General features: G+C 40.3%; 1 protein-coding gene across 1 annotated transcript in view; it reads right to left on the bottom strand.

Annotated features, from left to right (window-relative positions):
• Nucleotides 1-5,983: 5,983 nt before the first annotated feature.
• Nucleotides 5,984-17,200, bottom strand: part of cpxm2 (carboxypeptidase X (M14 family), member 2) — a 182,325-nt gene continuing 171,108 nt past the window's right edge. The window contains exons 13-14 of the mRNA XM_043712660.1: nt 14,502-14,601; nt 5,984-6,613 (exon numbers count right to left, since the gene is read on the bottom strand). Of these exons, the coding sequence (XP_043568595.1) occupies nt 6,363-6,613; nt 14,502-14,601 (351 nt within the window). The 3' untranslated portion in view covers nt 5,984-6,362. The remainder of the gene's footprint in view (nt 6,614-14,501; nt 14,602-17,200) is intronic.

Below are 17,200 nucleotides of genomic sequence, written 5' to 3'. Positions count from 1 at the left end.
TAGGCACATTTTTCAGGCTGGGTTCAAAAGGAAGCCTGAAATATGTGCCTATTTTTGTGACCGTTTCGTGTTATCATTGGTTCAAACCGAAATTCAACAAGGTTATTAAGTATAGGTTTATTACTTGATGACAGTCCCACCTTTTGAAATAAAGAAAATTCCAAAATCTGGAACTTGTGTCTGGGTGGAACCACAGAAAACAGTAATTATTTAATAGATTAAAATAGTATCAAATATAATAAAAGGTCTGTTGTTTGATAAACATTCTCAATAAGCTGCAGACTGTTAGAACGTTCCCATGTGAACTGTTTACATTTACCACTGCTCAAATCAATCTTATTTCAGAATGATTGGAATAGCATTTGAACTGAATAGTATTGAAGGTCCTTGCAATTATGGAGTCTCAACTGATCAATAAGATTTTGAAGTTTTATAATAAAAGCTGACAAATGCTTCCTTTTTTACCCCTTAAGAGTTTGACATATAAGCCTCAGAGACATAGCATGAAAATCAGAGATCAACAGGACTGAACAGAAGTTTGGACTGGGAATTAGGACAATCCAAGGATTCAGATGTCACGGTCCATGTAGGTACCATTGACATTGGCAAAAATAGGAAAGAGGTTGTATTTAAACAATATGAGGATTATGAACCAAATTGAAGACCAAAAACAAGGGCAGTTTTCTCTGCATTATTACCTGACCAATGATTGGCAAAGTACACGTAAGGTCAATGAAATGAATATGTGACTCAAAGATTGATGTAGGAGAAGTGGCTTCCAGATTATGGAGCACTGACATCAGTTCTGAGGAAAATGAGGGCTGTACCATTGAGACAGTGTGCACCTGAACTGTGCTGGGACCAATATTCTGGCAAATCGTACAACTATGCAAGTAGAACGGGCTTTAAAATGAATAGTGGAGGCAAAGGATCATGTTTGGGTTGACGCAGCAAATCAGGAGTAGTATCAAGGCAGGAGGGCAAAATAGTATGTGGTAAATAAAGGTCAGAGAAGAACAGGAAGGTATGGAGGGAATAAACCTAAAAATACACCAACAGTCAACACTAGATGTTAGAAAAATAACAAAAATGTCAACATTAAAGACACTGCATCTGAATACACATAATACTCACAACAAAGTAAACAATGGATAGTATACACTGAAGTAAATATGACTTAAAGTACATAAATAGCCTTTATGGATATATGATTGCAGGAATACAAGAAGAAGTCCTGAATATTGAGGGATATCTGACATATGTGAAGAACAGCATGCTAGGTAAATGTGGAGGGAGGGTCAGTTATTCTGAAACAAGATTGATTTGAGCTGTGGTAAAATGTAAAGCGTCAACAAGGGAAAGATCAAACAGTTTATGGTTTACTGAACATGTATATCAACTGATAGGACTATTTTACTGTTTATGAATGTGCACAATACCATTTTTATCTGTGAAACAATGACTGTTTTCTGTGGTTCCATTCAGATACAGATTTTTGACAAGGATGGCATTCATGCAGTAATTAGAGATGACCTTGACTCAGGAGATCAGGAAATGGAATCAGGATGAAACAGAGTAAGGAAAAGAATTCCCCAATAGGATTATGGTAGACTTGCTACTGTGTAACAGGATTAATGATCTCTCAGTAAAGGCAACTTGAGGTAGCCATGACCAAATGTCTGAATTTTACATCCAGCTTGAAAAGGAAAAGAGTGGGTCTAAGAACAGCACTTATAACTTGCATTAGGACAATTATGCATGTATGAAAGCTGAGTTTGCTGAATGGAACTGTGATACCAGGCCATGCAACAAATCAATCGTAAAGCACTGGCTGACATTTAAGAGTATTCAGAATAGGTATATTCCTACTATAAAGATAACTTATAAGGAGACTCATCTGCATGGTGAACTAAAATGTTATGGAATACATCAAAATTAATGAAAAAAATGCATATTTTCACAAACCAGAGTGGCTGAAGATGATTGGGACAAATATAAAGATTAGTGAAAAATGACTAAAAGATTACAGAGGAGGAAGAAATTACGGCATGATAGGAAGCTAGCTACGGCATTTAAAATGGATAGCAAAACTTTTGACAGGTAATTTACAAAGGTATGGGTTAGATCAAATAAATGTTGGTCCCCTAGGGAGTGAGAATGGCAAGTTAATACTAGATAATAAGGAAATGGCAGATGAAATTAACAAAATATTTTGTGTCTATCTGTAAATAGCTCCACAATGCCCTTAGGGAGGGAATCCAGGATTTTGACCCAGTGAAGGAACAGCTATATATTTCCAAGTCGAGATGGTGAGTGGCTTGGAAGGAAACTTGCATGTGGTAGTGTTCCCATGTATCTGCTACTCTTGCCCTTCTGGATGGAAGTGGTCAATTAGATGGTAAGGCATTAAAATTAATCATTAAAATGGTTAAAGTTGCGCACTTAGAAAAACATATGATAATTGAAAAGATTCTGTGCAGTTCGTGACAGGGGAATCATGCTTAACTAATTTATTGAATTCTTTGAAAAAGTAACATAGTCTTATTGATAAAGGGGGAGCTATAGATGGACTTATATTTCCACATGGCATTTAAGAAGACGCCATTTAGAAGGGTATTAAGGAGCTCAAGGCCTAGGTGGCATGAGAGAAACTGAGTGTTGGGGTCTTTTTCTGATTGGTAGGATGTGACAAGCCGAGTCCTGCAAGGTCTCTGCTGCAGTTTTGGCTTCGTACAACATACCCTAATGGTTTAGGTAGGGGAGTGAAGACATGGTAGCTAGATTTGGAGAAGACACAGCGATAGCTAGGAAAGTATGCTGTGAAGCACAGAAGGAGGTTACACATGGATCAATACATTGAGTAGTGAGTAAATTTCTGGCAGGTGGACTATAATGTGGGAAAACATGAAGTTCACTTTAGCAGGATGAACAATAATGAAATTATTAAACAGAGAAAGACTGCAGAATTTCACATTGCAGAGATATCTAGGTATCCTACAGCTTGAGTCATGAAAAGTTATTCAGGTGCAGGGGATAATTAAGAAGGTGAATAGAATGTTATTGTTTATGTTAAGAAGAATTGAGTATCAACGTAAGGCTGCTATGCTTCAGTTATAAAAGGCTTTGATGGCATGACATTGGGAATCATGTCAACAGTTACATCTCCATATAAATGTGTTGGGAACGGTTTGGAGCAGGTTTACTAGCGAGGTATCTGGAATGAACAGGTCATCTTAGGGGGAAAGATTGGAAAGGCTGGGCTTATTTTCAGTGGTATTGAGAGGAGTGAGGACTAACAACCTGAAGTATTTAAGATCATAGAAAGGATTTTATTTTGTCTTGTAGGTGAGTCAAGAACTGGGAGTCACCCTTTTAGAACAGAGAAAAGGAGAATGTTTTTCCGTTAGAGGGAGGTGCACAATATTAAATATTTTAAAGGTGGAGGTAGATAGATTCTTATTAGGCAAGAGAAGCAAAGATTATTGGAGGTAGGTGGACAGTGAAATTTGTAACATAAACAGATCAGCCATGATTCACTTGATTTGTGGAGTAGTCTTGAGGGGCCAAATGTCCTACTCCTGCTCATAATCTTTATATCTACCTGGCCTTTGGTAATTTGGTAATTATAGGCATTTGGTAAATATAGGCATTGAGTAAATGTGGATTACAATTTTTTGTACAAAACTTTCTTATAAACTCTCCTCAACCATCCTTGAGTAAATGAGGAAAATAAAAGCAACACGTAGATTGCTCTACTTTGCAACTTCTGACTACTTAGGAAAGTTAACAGATTTAACTGACCGCAAGTTAATAGGGGGCGCGGGGTTCTGTGCAAACCCCATATAAACTTAAAATCAAAGCAGATCCATTTGGTGAAATTTTTTTAGGAAATTACTAGGCGATGAAAAAAATCTGGTAGGTGTTGTCTATCTGGGCCTCCAGAAACTCCTTGACAAAATACCTCATTTCACATTATTTAATCCTGTAACATTTGCAGAAAATTTTAAATACTGCATCAGGAATGCATTCCAATTGCAAGGACAAAATATTGTAGCTAACAGGTGTGGTTCAGCTTGTAGACATGTTATTACCAGCAATCCTTAGGGAGCAGTCTCTATTCCTGATCTGGACAAAATGCTGCCAGTATGCTAACTATGTTTGAAATGGCACTAAAATCTGTGCATGGCTTAAGAGGGTAAAGATATCCAACCAGAGCAGGAAGATTTAAATGTGTTTAAGGAGTGAATCACACTATGACAAATAAAATTAAATTTAAATGAATGGAAATTCATTTATTCTTTGATTCTAAGCTGTACCAGTGGTCATGAAAGGCACTATATAACTGTTAGTCTTTCTTATCTCATGGATGTTCATGGGCTAATATGGAATTTGTAAGGAAAAATAGTGAAAAAAGACAAGGAAGAAAACAAACTTCACATTATTCTTTAAAGATCACTGAAAGTTCATGACCAATTTTGATAAGCTAAAACTAAACTATCAGAGTATCCACTTGTGTTATAAGTGACATAGATAAGATGAATAGCCAAGGTTTTTTTCCCCAGGATAGGGGAGTCCAAAACTAGAGAACATAGGTTTAAGGTGAGAGGGGAAAGATTTAAAAGGGAACTGAAGGGTAACTTTTTCACACAGAGAGTGGTGGGTATATGGAACGAGCTGCCAGAGGAAGTGGTATGGGTCGATACAATTATAACATCTAAAAGACGTTTGGATGTGTACATGGATTGCAAAGGTTCAGAGGGTTATGGGCCAAACGCAGACAAATGGGACTAGTTCAGTTTAGGGAACCTGGTCAGCATGAACAAGTTTGACCGAAGGGCCTGTTTCCATGCCGTATGGCTCTATGACCATTTGTACACAAAGAGACCAATTTGATATTATACATTGGACAACTGTGTCTATACCACTATTCCAGTTATGAAAGCTCCACGCAATGAGTGAAATAGTCATTTTGAAAAGGTCCAGAGGAGATTTGCAAAAATCTTTTTTTGTGCAAAGAACCTCAGGTACATAGACAGACTCATGGATCTTGATCTAGGTACCTTGGAGCAGCTTAGTAGGCTTTGGCTTGTATAGATCTATTGCAATAATGAAAGGTCTAAATAGTTTCTCCATTGATAGAGGATTGCAGTTTAGAAGATTGGGAATTTCGTACTGATATGTCTTAATTTAAGTAAAGGTAATCATAGACTAGTCAGGAAGTGGGTCTCCGAAAAGAAATGTGAGCCTCTGGAATACACTGGTAGTTAATGCGTTGGATTCTGACTCTCCACCTGCCTTCAAGATAGAGCTGGATCATATCCTGACAGTGGCAGAGATTGCATCAAGTAAATAATACTTGTCCATGTGATTTCTGAGACCTCTGATCATCTGTGAAGCCCAGAGAGGAATTTACAGAGTGTGCTCTTCCTCCTACTGGCCATGTAGGGTTTTATTTGCCTCTCAGAGGAGATTACTTGGCTGTGGGGGTAGATATGAAGTCAGCTAGGACAAAGTATGGGTAACTGGGAGAAACTTTTAACCATGGTAGTCCAACCATCATGGAGTGTGGCAGGTTTGACAGACTATCGGCTTTTCCTACCAGATATTTCTTTTCATGTTTGGCTTCCATTTATTACTGTATAACTCATAACACTACAGCAAAAATAAACAATCCAATAGTTAAGGAACATTCAAGGGAATGAGTTTCGAAATACATAAATCGTATCATTTAGGGTGGCACAATGGCTCAGTGTTTAGCAATGCTGCCTCACAGCGCCAGGGACCCAGGTTTGATTACACCCTCAAGTGTGGAGTTTGTACATTCTCCCTGTGTCTGCATGGGTTTCCGCTGGGTTCTCTAGTTTCTTGCTACAGTCCAAAGATGTGGAGGTTAATTGCATTGGCCAGGCTAAGTTGCCCATGGTGTCCAGGGATGTGCAGGCTAGGTGTATTAGCCATGGTAAATGCAGGGTTGTGGGGGTAGGGTGGGGGCTGGGTCTGGGTGGGATGCCCTTCCGTGGGTCAATGCAGACTCAATGGGCCAAATGACCTCTATCTGCACAGTAGGCATTTAGTGTCTGAGAGTGATGGCCTGCCTTTCCAGAGTACTAGTAAAGTGTTCTTTGTATATATGCAGCAGTATGGCAAGTTTTCTAACTACATCATGCAGGAAAGTGCTGAATAGTTTAAAAGTTACATATGCTATATATTAAAATAATGGACAGAATATTGTGGCAACAAATAACATAAACCCAGATTGTATCTTGTTATTTTAAATGAATTGGCGAAGTTCTTTGTTATTTGAATAAAATAAGACTTGAACTGCGATCATTTAGAGAGGTCTTTTGTTCTATAAGGATTTCCTATAACTGGCGACGTCTGTGTCGAACGCGCCTGAACCGTTTAAGGGACAGATTGATTGGCTGCTTCCCAAACTTCTCCATTATCTCTTTAATTCTTGACAGATTTGTTCTGGTCAGAACAAAATGACATTCGGTTGCTCCCATATCGTATCCAACCTCACAGTTCCGGGTTGCACTTGAATAACCTTCAGCCTTGGCCGTGACCTTGTACTCGCCAGGATTTAAGAGCCGCCAATAGTCTCCATCAGTTGCTGGAACAAAAGATACATCCACAGGATTAAAAGGCAGAGCTTATTTGCCATGTTGCTGTAACTGTTGCTCTGCGCTCCATCGTATGTTTAGACTTCAACCGGAAATCAGCAGCAATTTGAGTGACAATCTAACAATTTTCTTTTTGATTGCTCTCTAAGTCTATTACACTGTTGAGGATTCAGGTTCTTTAATATTATGTATTTCTTTAATGATTGATTACCTAGCAACACACCTTTATTGTTTCAATTTGTCCAGGACATTGCTCTTATGTTGATCAATGCAAGCCAAAATATCATTCTTGTGAAAATCCTTCATGTTTATTAATAATAGAAGTGACTATGTTTGCTTCAGCTTTTATTGGAATATCCCATTTATTGACCAATCAATTTTGAGCCTCTTGATCTTGAAGTCTCTCCAATGCTTAATATACCCCATCAATCTTCTATATATTCTTAGGTTTGATAATATAAAACAAGGCACATTTACACAGATTTCATAGTAATATGTGTGTATTTTAATGTATTTTACTTTAAGCTTTTCCAGATTTTTGCTATTTTCATTTTCCCTTTCAGTACATTTCAGATGTATGTGAATATGGAATGGAATGCTTTTGGACTTAATTTCTACTAGGGTGGCACGGTGGCTCAGTGGTTAGCACTGCTGCCTCACAGCACCAGGGACCCGGGTTCGATTCCTGTCTCGAGCAACTGTCTGTGTGGAGTTTGCACATTCTCCTTGTGTCTGTGTGGGTTTCTTTGAGGAGAAAGTGAGGGCTGGAGATCAGAGCTGAAAATGTGTTGCTGGAAAAGCACAGCAGGTCAGGCAGCATCCAGGGAACAGGAGAATCGACGTTTCGGGCATAAGAAGGGCTTATGCCCGAAACGTCGATTCTCCTGTTCACTGGATGCTGCCTGACCTGCTGCGCTTTTCCAGCAACACATTTTCAGCTCTGTGTGGGTTTCCTCCTACAATCCAAAAATGTGCAGGTCAGGTGGATTGGCCATGCTAAATTGCCTGTAGTGTTAGGTGCACTAGTCGGGGGGAATGGGTCTGGTCAGGTTGCTCTTCTGAGGGTTGGTGTGGACTTGTTGGGCCGAAGGGCCTGTTTCCACACTGTAGGGAATCTATTGAATTCTTAGTTTAATTAACCTTTTTGGATGATTTTACTTGCTGTGATCATTTTAGTTTCCTCTAATTTCCAGATCAGTCAGTGATGGATTCTCAGCACGAACAGCTAAGTTTCTGGTATTGAGACTGGCTCTAATGCAATGAGGGGTATGTTGGCTTCCAAGAGACCAATTGTGTTTGGGGATTCTGTAGTCCTAGGTACAGACAGACGTTTCTGTGGCCAGCAGCGAAAAAGCAGAATGGTGTGTTGTTTCCCTGGTGCTAGGATCAAGGATGTCTCAGAGAGGGTGCAGAATGTTCCCACAGTGGAGAGGGGCCAGCAGGAGGTCATTGTCCACATTGGAACAAACGATATAGGAAGGGAAAAGGTTGAGATTCTGAAGGGAGATTACAGAGTTAGGCAGAAATTTAAAAAGGAGGTCCTCAAGGGTAGTAATAACTGGTTTACTCCCAGTGCTACGAGCTAGTGAGGGCAGGAATAGGAGGATAGAGCAGATGAATGCACGGCTGAGGAGCTGGTGTATGGGAGAAGGATTCACATTTTTGGATCATTGGAATCTCTTTTGGGATAGAAGTGACCTGTACAAGAAGGACGGATTACACCTAAATTGGAAGGGGACTAATATACTGGCAGGGAAATTTGGTAGAACTGCTTGGGAGGATTTAAATTAGTAAGGTGGGTGGTGGGACCCAGGGAGATAGTGAGGAAAGAGATCTGTCTGAGACTGGTCCAGCTGTGAACAGAAGTAAGTCAAACAGTCAGGGTAGGCAGGGAAAGGTAGGACTAATAAATTAAACTGCATTTATTTCAATGCAAGGGGCCTAACAGGGAAGGCAGATGAACTCAGGGCATGGTTAGGAACATGGGACTGGGATATTATAGCAATTACAGAAACATGGCTCAGGGATGGGCAGGACTGGCAGCGTAATGTTCCAGGATACAAATGCTACAGGAAGGATAGAAAGGGAGGCAAGAGAGGAGGGGGAGTGGCATTTTTGATAAGGGATAGCATTACAGCTGTGCTGAGGGAGGATATTCCTGGAAATACATCCAGGGAAGTTATTTGGGTGGAACTGAGAAATAAGAAAGGGATGATCACCTTATTGGGATTGGATTATAGAACCCCTAATAGTCAGAGGGAAATTGAGAAACAAACTTGTAAGGAGATCTCAGTTATCTGTAAGAATAATAGGGTAGTTATGGTTAGGGATTTTAACTTTCCAAACATAGACTGGGACTGCCATAGTGTTAAAGGTTTAGATGGAGAGGAATTTCTTAAGTGCTTACAAGACAATTTTCTGATTCAGTATGTGGATGTACCTACTAGAGAAGGTGCAAAACTTGACCTCCTCTTGGGAAATAAGGCAGGGCAGGTGACTGAGGTATCAGTGTGGGTGCACTTTGGGGCCAGCGACCAATGGAAAAGGACAGACCAGATCTAAAAGTTGAAGTTCTAAATTAGAGAAAGGCCAATTTTGACAGTATTAGGCAAGAACTTTCGAAAGCTGATTAGAGGCGGATGTTCACAGGTAAAGGGATGGTTGGAAAATGGGAAGCCTTCAGAAATAAGATAACGAGAATCCAGCAAAAGTATATTCCTGTCAGGGTAAAAGGGAAGGCTGGTAGGTATAGGGAATGCTGGATAACTAAAGAAATTGAGCGCTTGGTTAAGAAAAAGAAGTAAGCATATGTCTGGTATAGACAAGATAGATCGAGTGAATCCTTAGAGTATAAAGGAAGTCGGAGTATACTTAAGAGGGAAATTAGGAGGGCAAAAAGGGGACATGAGGTAGCTTTGGCAAATAAAATTAAGGAGAATCCAAAGGGTTTTCACAAATATATTAAGGACAAAAGGGTAGCTAGGGAGAGAATAGGGCCCCTCAAAGATCAGCAAGGCAGCCTTTGTGTGGAGCCACAGAAAATGGGGGAGATACTAAATGAATATTTTGCATCAGTATTTACTGTGGAAAAGGATATGGAAGCTATAGACTGTAGAGAAATAGATGGTGACATCTTGCAAAATGTCCAGATTACAGAGGAGCAAGTGCTGGATGTTTTGAAACGGTTAAAGGTGGATAAATCCCCAGGACCTGATCAGGTGTACCTGAGAACTCTGTGGGAAGCTAGAGAAGTGATTGCTGGGCCTCTTGCTAAGATATTTGTATCATCGATAGTCACAGGTGAGATGCCGGAAGACTGGAGGTTGGCAAACGTGGTGCCACTGTTTAAGAAGGGCGGTAAAGACAAGCCAGGGAACTATAGACCGGTGAGACTGACCTTAGTAATGGGCAAGTTGTTGGAGGGAATCCTGAGGGACAGAATGTACGTGTATTTGGAAAGGCAAGGACTGATTAGGGATAGTCAACATGGCTTTGTATGTGGGAAATCATGTCTCACAAACTTGATTGAGTTTTTTGAAGAAGTAACAAAAACGATTGATGAGGACAGAGCAGGAGATGTGATCTACATGGACTTCAGTAAGGTGTTCGACAAGGTTCCCCATGGGAGACCGATTAGCAAGGTTAGATCTCATGGAACAGGGAGAACTAGCCATTTGGATACAGAACTGGCTCAAAGGTAGAAGACAGAGGGTGGTGGTGGAGGGTTGTTTTTCAGACTGGAGGCCTGTGACCAGTGGAGTGCCACAAGAATCGGTGCTGGGTCCTCTACTTTATGTCACTTACATAAATGATTTGGATGCGAGCATAAGAGGTACAGTTAGTAAGTTTGCAGATGACACCAAAATTGGAGGCATAGTGGACAGCGAAGAAGAGGGTTACCTCAGATTACAACAGGATCTGGACCAAATGGGCCAATGGGCTGAGAAGTGGCAGATGGAGTTTAATTCAGATAAATGCGAGGTGCTGCATTTCGGGAAAGCAAATCTTAGCAGGACTTATACACTTAATGGTAAGGTTCTCGGGAATGTTGCTGAACAAAGAGACCTTGGAGTGCAAGTTCATAGCTCCTTGAACGTGGAATCGCAGGTTGATCGGATAGTGAAGAAGGCGTTTGGTATGCTTTCCTTTATTGGTCAGTGTATTGAGTACAGGGATTGGAGGTCATGTTGCAGCTGTACAGGACATTGGTTAGGACACTGTTGGAATATTGCTTGCAATTCTGGTCTCCTTCCTATTGGAAAGATGTTGTGAATCTTGAAAGGGTTCAGAAAAGATTTACAAGGATGTTGCCAGGGTTGGAGGATTTGAGCTATAGGGAGAGGCTGAACAGGCTGGGGCTGTTTTCCCTAGAGTGTCAGAGGCTGAGGGGTGACCTTATAGAGGTTTACAAAATTATGAGGGGCATGGATAGGATAAATAGACAAAGTCTTTTCCCTGGGATCGGGGAGTCCAGAACTAGAGAACATAGGTTTAGGGTGAAAGGGGAAAGATATAAAAGAGACCTAAGGGGCAACTTTTTCACGCAGAGGGTGGTACGTGTATGGAATGAGCTGCCAGAGGATGTGGTGGAGGCTGGTACAATTGAAACATTTAAGGGGCATTTGGATGGGTAAATGAATAGGAAGGGTTTGGAGGGATATGGACCGGGTGCTAGCAGGTGGGACTAGATTGGGTTGGCATGGATGGGTTGGACCGAAGGGTCTGTTTTCATGCTGTACATCTCTATGACTCTATGTCCCAAGAAGGTCAATGCCATTAATAATCTGAAACTTAAGAAATTTTAGCTCTTCCTTTGCTGGGGAATGCCAGGGCAGGAGAGGAAGTGAAGTATGAAGTCGGTCTGTGATTATGATGCTCCATTTCTCACCCCTTTCTCAATGATTCCTGATTTTAACACTGCTGGTTTGGGAAAACCAGTTCACACCCAACTGAGAGCTTCATGACTAAATGCAAATCATTTTCCAGTCCCCAGTGGCTTCCCAATCAAGCTTCAACTTCTGAGGAGAAATGGGGTGAAACCATTTGCTGGGAGGATGGAGAAGGTCAGTAACTGGTAATAAGGACAAAGAGGCACTTTATTTCAGAGAAATTTTTCTGTTACGAGGCCAGGTAAAGCTATAATACTGCTCCATGATCCACATGGGAAGTCACAATCTTCCACTTCCTGGAATGCCTTCTCCTCCTGCTGGAATTCCCTTTGCACTGCTACCAGGCAATCAGATCATATGGTCTTCGCTCTCTGACATGTCCAAAGCAAGCTGTAGGCCAGTGGCATTTAAATGAAGCTGCAGAGTTAAACTATCTCTGACCTGAATGTTCGAGCAGTGAGTGTGTTTCATACTTTCCATACCTCTGCCTGCTTGAAATGTTGTTAAATTTCAACTGCCTCATACCAGCTTTTCCTGAATATCTCAGTAGGCAAGTCTGTGAATCAGCAGAGGAAACTAAATCTATGTGAACAATTACCTTTGATATTTCATTTTATTTTCAGAGGTTTGTTTTCAGAATCACTCTCTTGATTAGTTCTTTATCTCTTATTTTCCCAGATGACTTTACTACTCTGGAGCAACTGTTTTGGTCCATGCCTTATAGCAAGAACCAGCTCAAATTCAAACATGTCAAGACTCTCTATATCATTTAAAGAACAAATGCATCTCTCAAAGCAAGGAAAATTGAACTCAGTTTAATTCAGTGAGGAGGATTCTGTGCAGTGAGTTGTCTCAGATAACAGTACATTCTTTCTTCAATAGTGTTGTTGATGGCAGTGAAGCAGGTGGGGCCTGCAGGTATGTACATGACCTGGACAGTATGGGTAAGCGTGAGCAAATTTTTCTCTGTTTCTTCATAATAAACCCAGTTGCAGCACTGACACCTCCCATAGCACTGAAAATAGTTCCATCCTCCAAAGCGCATTCTGCTGTTACCTTCTAACAAGTGCAAAATATTTTACTCTTTTGCTAAATGCTTTCTCATTTCACACTTTATTGTGCCACATGAACACAGCTGTCAACCTATTGCATGTCTCCTTTCTCTGTCTAACAATTATTCATTGAAGCAGTAAGAAACCTTGGCCCCCAATTCTTGTTCTTTGATTGAGAGCACAAACAAGGCCATTTCTCAGCCAGACCTACTGACTTACTTTTGTACTTCTGTTTTTATACTGAGTTTAATGACATTGTTCCCTTCCAGATCCTGAGATGTTTTGCCTTTCACTATCCAAGTCTTTAGCGCTTAATGCAGGCTTCAACATTAACACTTTTAGAATCATTACCTTGTGAAACAATAGTAAAAATAAAATTTGTTCAAAAGATAAATTACCTTTATGCAGAACAATTAGCCTGGGTACATTCCTGGGCACGTACATAAGGATTCATGTTTGGTAAAGCAAATGTATGAGGTGTTTTCAATGAAAACAATGATGAGAAATGAGCAATCTGTCAGAGGCAGACCAGGAGACTGTTTAACAAGCTCTTAGTAAGTATTTTTTGATGAGCTCTATTACCAGGTTTCTTACTGCTTCAAATGACAGAGAAAGGAGATATGTAATAGTTTGACACCCTGTTGAGAATGGCCTCCAGCCTAATCATCAGCTCTGCCTAGCTGACAATGTCTTTATTTTCCTCCATTTGAATGAGAGCTGGGATTGGTGCTGGAGCTTTCACAGTTCTGTTTCTTTACTGGTTCTCACAAAACAATTTCTTCTTCTCCAAGAGAAGGTGAGAATTTGTCAATGACTTGAAAAATTTGTGCCAATACTCTTAACTTATTGTGCAGGTAAGCTCTGGCCCTGGTCTTGACTAAGGGCATAGACTTTGAGACATCACAGTTTGGTTGAAGTACATTGATTGTATTTGTCTTGTACGTTGCTGACATGTGATGTAGGTGTGACACTGATGTAGTACGGTGCCATACAGGAACATGTCGACCCCTTCAATCAATCATTCTGGCAAACAAGACAACCTGCCCGACTTTGTGTCTGTGCTAAAAGGCAATACAATTCAGAAGTAAGCCTTTAATTTCTAACCAAAGCTCCAAGGTGCAAAAAAGGCAAGGCAGATATGCTGGAGCATCCAAATAGATGCAAAGTAAGGAGTGCTAAGACAACAAGCTTAGAGTGCAGGCATGCGTCATGCATCTGATGCATGAGATTAGTACCTGTCTCCACCTGCAAAGTGCCCTGGCAGCAGCATTGCAAGGTAAGGAGTCAGTGAACACATAACTGCAGTATCAAAGTGCCAAACTGTATTATAAGTGAGTTGGATATATGCCATGATGACGTGGTGAGGCTGGTGCTTTGCCAATGCCAACCTCAAAAGACAGAGGGTGCAGATGATTGCTGTCCATGAAGCGTATCCTGAAACGTTGGGAAATTCTGGCTTTAATGAGCACCAGGAGAAGGTGCATCCTCCAGGTCCCTACTCAGATTTTCATGTCAGGATTTGTCACGGTCTAGTTTCTCTCATTACCTGAGGTGAGATTAGGTAATAATGAGTTGTTATTACGGCAAGTAGGCCCCTCATTGCTCGTCAGTGAGATTCTCATCTAGCTAATGAAGCCTCATGTGCAAAATCAGACTAATCCTCTCAACATCGAGAAACTAATTTTTCCATTCTCACCGTATTTTGCCGACTAACATGGCCACATCATTCAGGGACTGGGAACATTCAGTCCTGTTTTCTTTTGAGACATTTAGTTGCTGCTGCTCCACCCTAAAGAGACTGTGTACCAAGATTTCTTGACTCTTGTGCAGTGTTTAATTTACATTAAATTTAATTAATTTTACATTTTAACATAATGCACACTATAATTTGTATACTTTGGTCTAATTTTGGTAAGGGAAACATCATGGTTTCTTACCCGTAGTAACATCATGGTTGATGCCTTCAACTGATATGACAGCGTTTGGAATTCCTTTTCCCTGTGGATCTTGCACTATACCTTTGATACCCCGATGGACCTGATTAGGAAAACAAACAAGACTGAAGGTGACAAATATTAAATATAAGTCTTCTGTAAATGTAAACCTTGCAAGTATTATGATTGTTAAATGCCAGTTGGTTAATTCACCTTGGAATTGTTATTGTAGCATTCCTCAAAAATATTTTGCATCATGACAGATCTTTCAACATTTTGTGATGGGCCTAATGATTCTTAACCACAACAATCACTTGCTTTGGGATCAAGTCACTTTGATGCAAACAGTAAAATAGTCAAAAGGCACATATGTGTACAAAGAAGTATGAGAGCGCATTGTTCAATTATATATGTGTCTTACTGTCAAATGTTTAGAACAGACATTGCAGTGCAAAAAGTACATTTATACTTTGTGTGGACTTAATGTCAGTTCTTTAATCATAAGCTGTATGTTATAATTATGCGTAGAGTGAGGCACAGAGTTGGATATTGGCAGAGGCTTTCTTTCAGTTCAATTCTGCCTGTTTGCATTTAGCCTTCTGCCCATATGTCTTGGATTAGGTAACAGATAGATGAAAAACACTTTTTTTTAGCTTTTCCTAAGTCTTTGTAAATATTTCTATTCCCACGATTTGACATTTCCTGGCAATAACCTGCACCTAGTGAAATTCACAGTTGGCAGTGTTTATGCAATTCATTGGCCTCTTGGAACAGCGAGGAGAGGAGACCTTGTCCACTCAGGGTAGGGGATGAACAAATAGCCTTTTAGAAGTTGGCGTTAATGTGAAAGCCTGGGTGTGGGCTGCTCTAGCTGTTACCAGTCACCAGAGTGGGCTACCAGACCTACCATGTGAAGAGCCCCGGATTTTAAATGGAGGTCTACTTCCAATGCTAGTAATGCATTCAAGTCCAGGTCTGTACCCTGCTCCTGATGTTAACACAGTGGTGACATTGAAACTAGGACTGTGGATTGACCATGAGGGATATGATTTGAAGTGCCCATTCGGAACAGCAGCGGACTCATTTTAAAACTTGTTCTTAGAATGTACAACTCTCAAAGTAACTTACTTAGATTATAGTCCACTGATTTATTTTTGGTGTTGTATATAAGAGTGCTGCCTTTTTAGAATAAAATGAGAATATGAACTGAAAGGAACATTATTCATTTTTGTGATAATTAACTTCAATATGCCAACTCAGGTTACTTTTTACGAAGGATAAAATTGGACACCCTTGCTGCTTTAACAGAAAGTCCACTAGGCAATAAATCCTTCTCTTTGCTCAGTCTATTATTACAATTCCAGTATCAAAGAACAACTATTATCTCTGACTCAAAATGACAATCTCACAGAACCTTTTGTAGGTTCCAGCTCAGCTCCTTGCATTGTCTATTGCTGCAAGTGCACATAATAGAGGAATGAGCTGAGTTAATTATTCCCAAAGAGGGCACTAAGCTTATCATAGATGGGAGAAGTGTCAGAGGGCATGTCATATGCAATCGGGTGGTGGTGACTCATCCCAGAAATGAGACGGTAATAGCACTAACATGAGTGTATTGCTGACAGGCTGACAGTCATTGTATGCAATAGTTTTCTTCCATTCAGTGAATACAATATGGTCACCATAGTCATCACCTTCTAAGCAATAACTATCATTTGCTATAATGGTTTCTCAAATGGCTTACAACTGTGGACTATTTTTCTGTCCATGAGCTTATTGTGTCCCTAACAGGAGCAGATGTAACATACTGCACACATGCATAAAATATCAGAAAATTAATAGACTGAAATAAGTTCAAAAACTTAGCTTCAGATTTTAGGGACATCTCATTTTGAAATAGTTCAAGTTTTATTTCAGTCTGCACAGCTTTTGCTTTTATTCATATCTGGCTGAAGGTACAGAAGTCTCCAAAGCGTTTATAGATTCTAAGTAACAGTGAGTTCTTTTTGTCATGCCTGGGATATTTGAGATGGTACTGGTCTTGAAATGGGGTTATTAACCATACCATCCTATTAAGCCCTACAATACATTTATCACTATATACTGGGTGCTGAAATTTACTGCCAATTTTAGGTTGTTAAGCAGAGTTTTAAGGCACTAATGTTGATAATAATTGACATCTTAGGTTACAATTCATTAGAGAGAATGCTAGGCATGCTGTAAGCCAAAGGTTTTCAACCAGTGTGTGCCATCAGAACTGTCCAACTGATGGATGTGATCTAGATGGATATCAATAAAGTGTTTGACAATTTCCCTCATGGCAGTCTGGTCAGCAAGGTTAGATCACATGGAGTACAGAGAGAACTAGCCATTTGGATACAGAACTGGCTCGAAGGTAGGAGACAGAGGGTGGTGTTGGAGGGTGGCTTTCAAACTAGAGGTCTGTGATCAGTGGTGTGCCACAAGGTTCGTTGCTGGGCCCACTGCTTTTCAACATTTATATACATTATTTGGCTGTGAACACAGCAGGTATGGTTAGTAAATTTGCAGCTTACACCAAAATTGGAGGTGTACTGGACAGCGAAGAAGGTTACATCAGAGTGCAGATGGGTCAATGGGATGGAGTTTAATTTAAATAAATGTTCTGCATTTTGAAAGGCAAATCAGTGCAGGATTTATATATTTAATAGTAAGGTCCTGGG

Source organism: Chiloscyllium plagiosum, chromosome 22, assembly GCF_004010195.1.
Source record: "Chiloscyllium plagiosum isolate BGI_BamShark_2017 chromosome 22, ASM401019v2, whole genome shotgun sequence".
Taxonomy (NCBI): Eukaryota; Metazoa; Chordata; class Chondrichthyes; order Orectolobiformes; family Hemiscylliidae; genus Chiloscyllium; species Chiloscyllium plagiosum.
The sequence above is the reverse complement of the archived record's forward strand: the minus strand, read 5'-3'. Positions and strand labels throughout refer to the sequence as shown.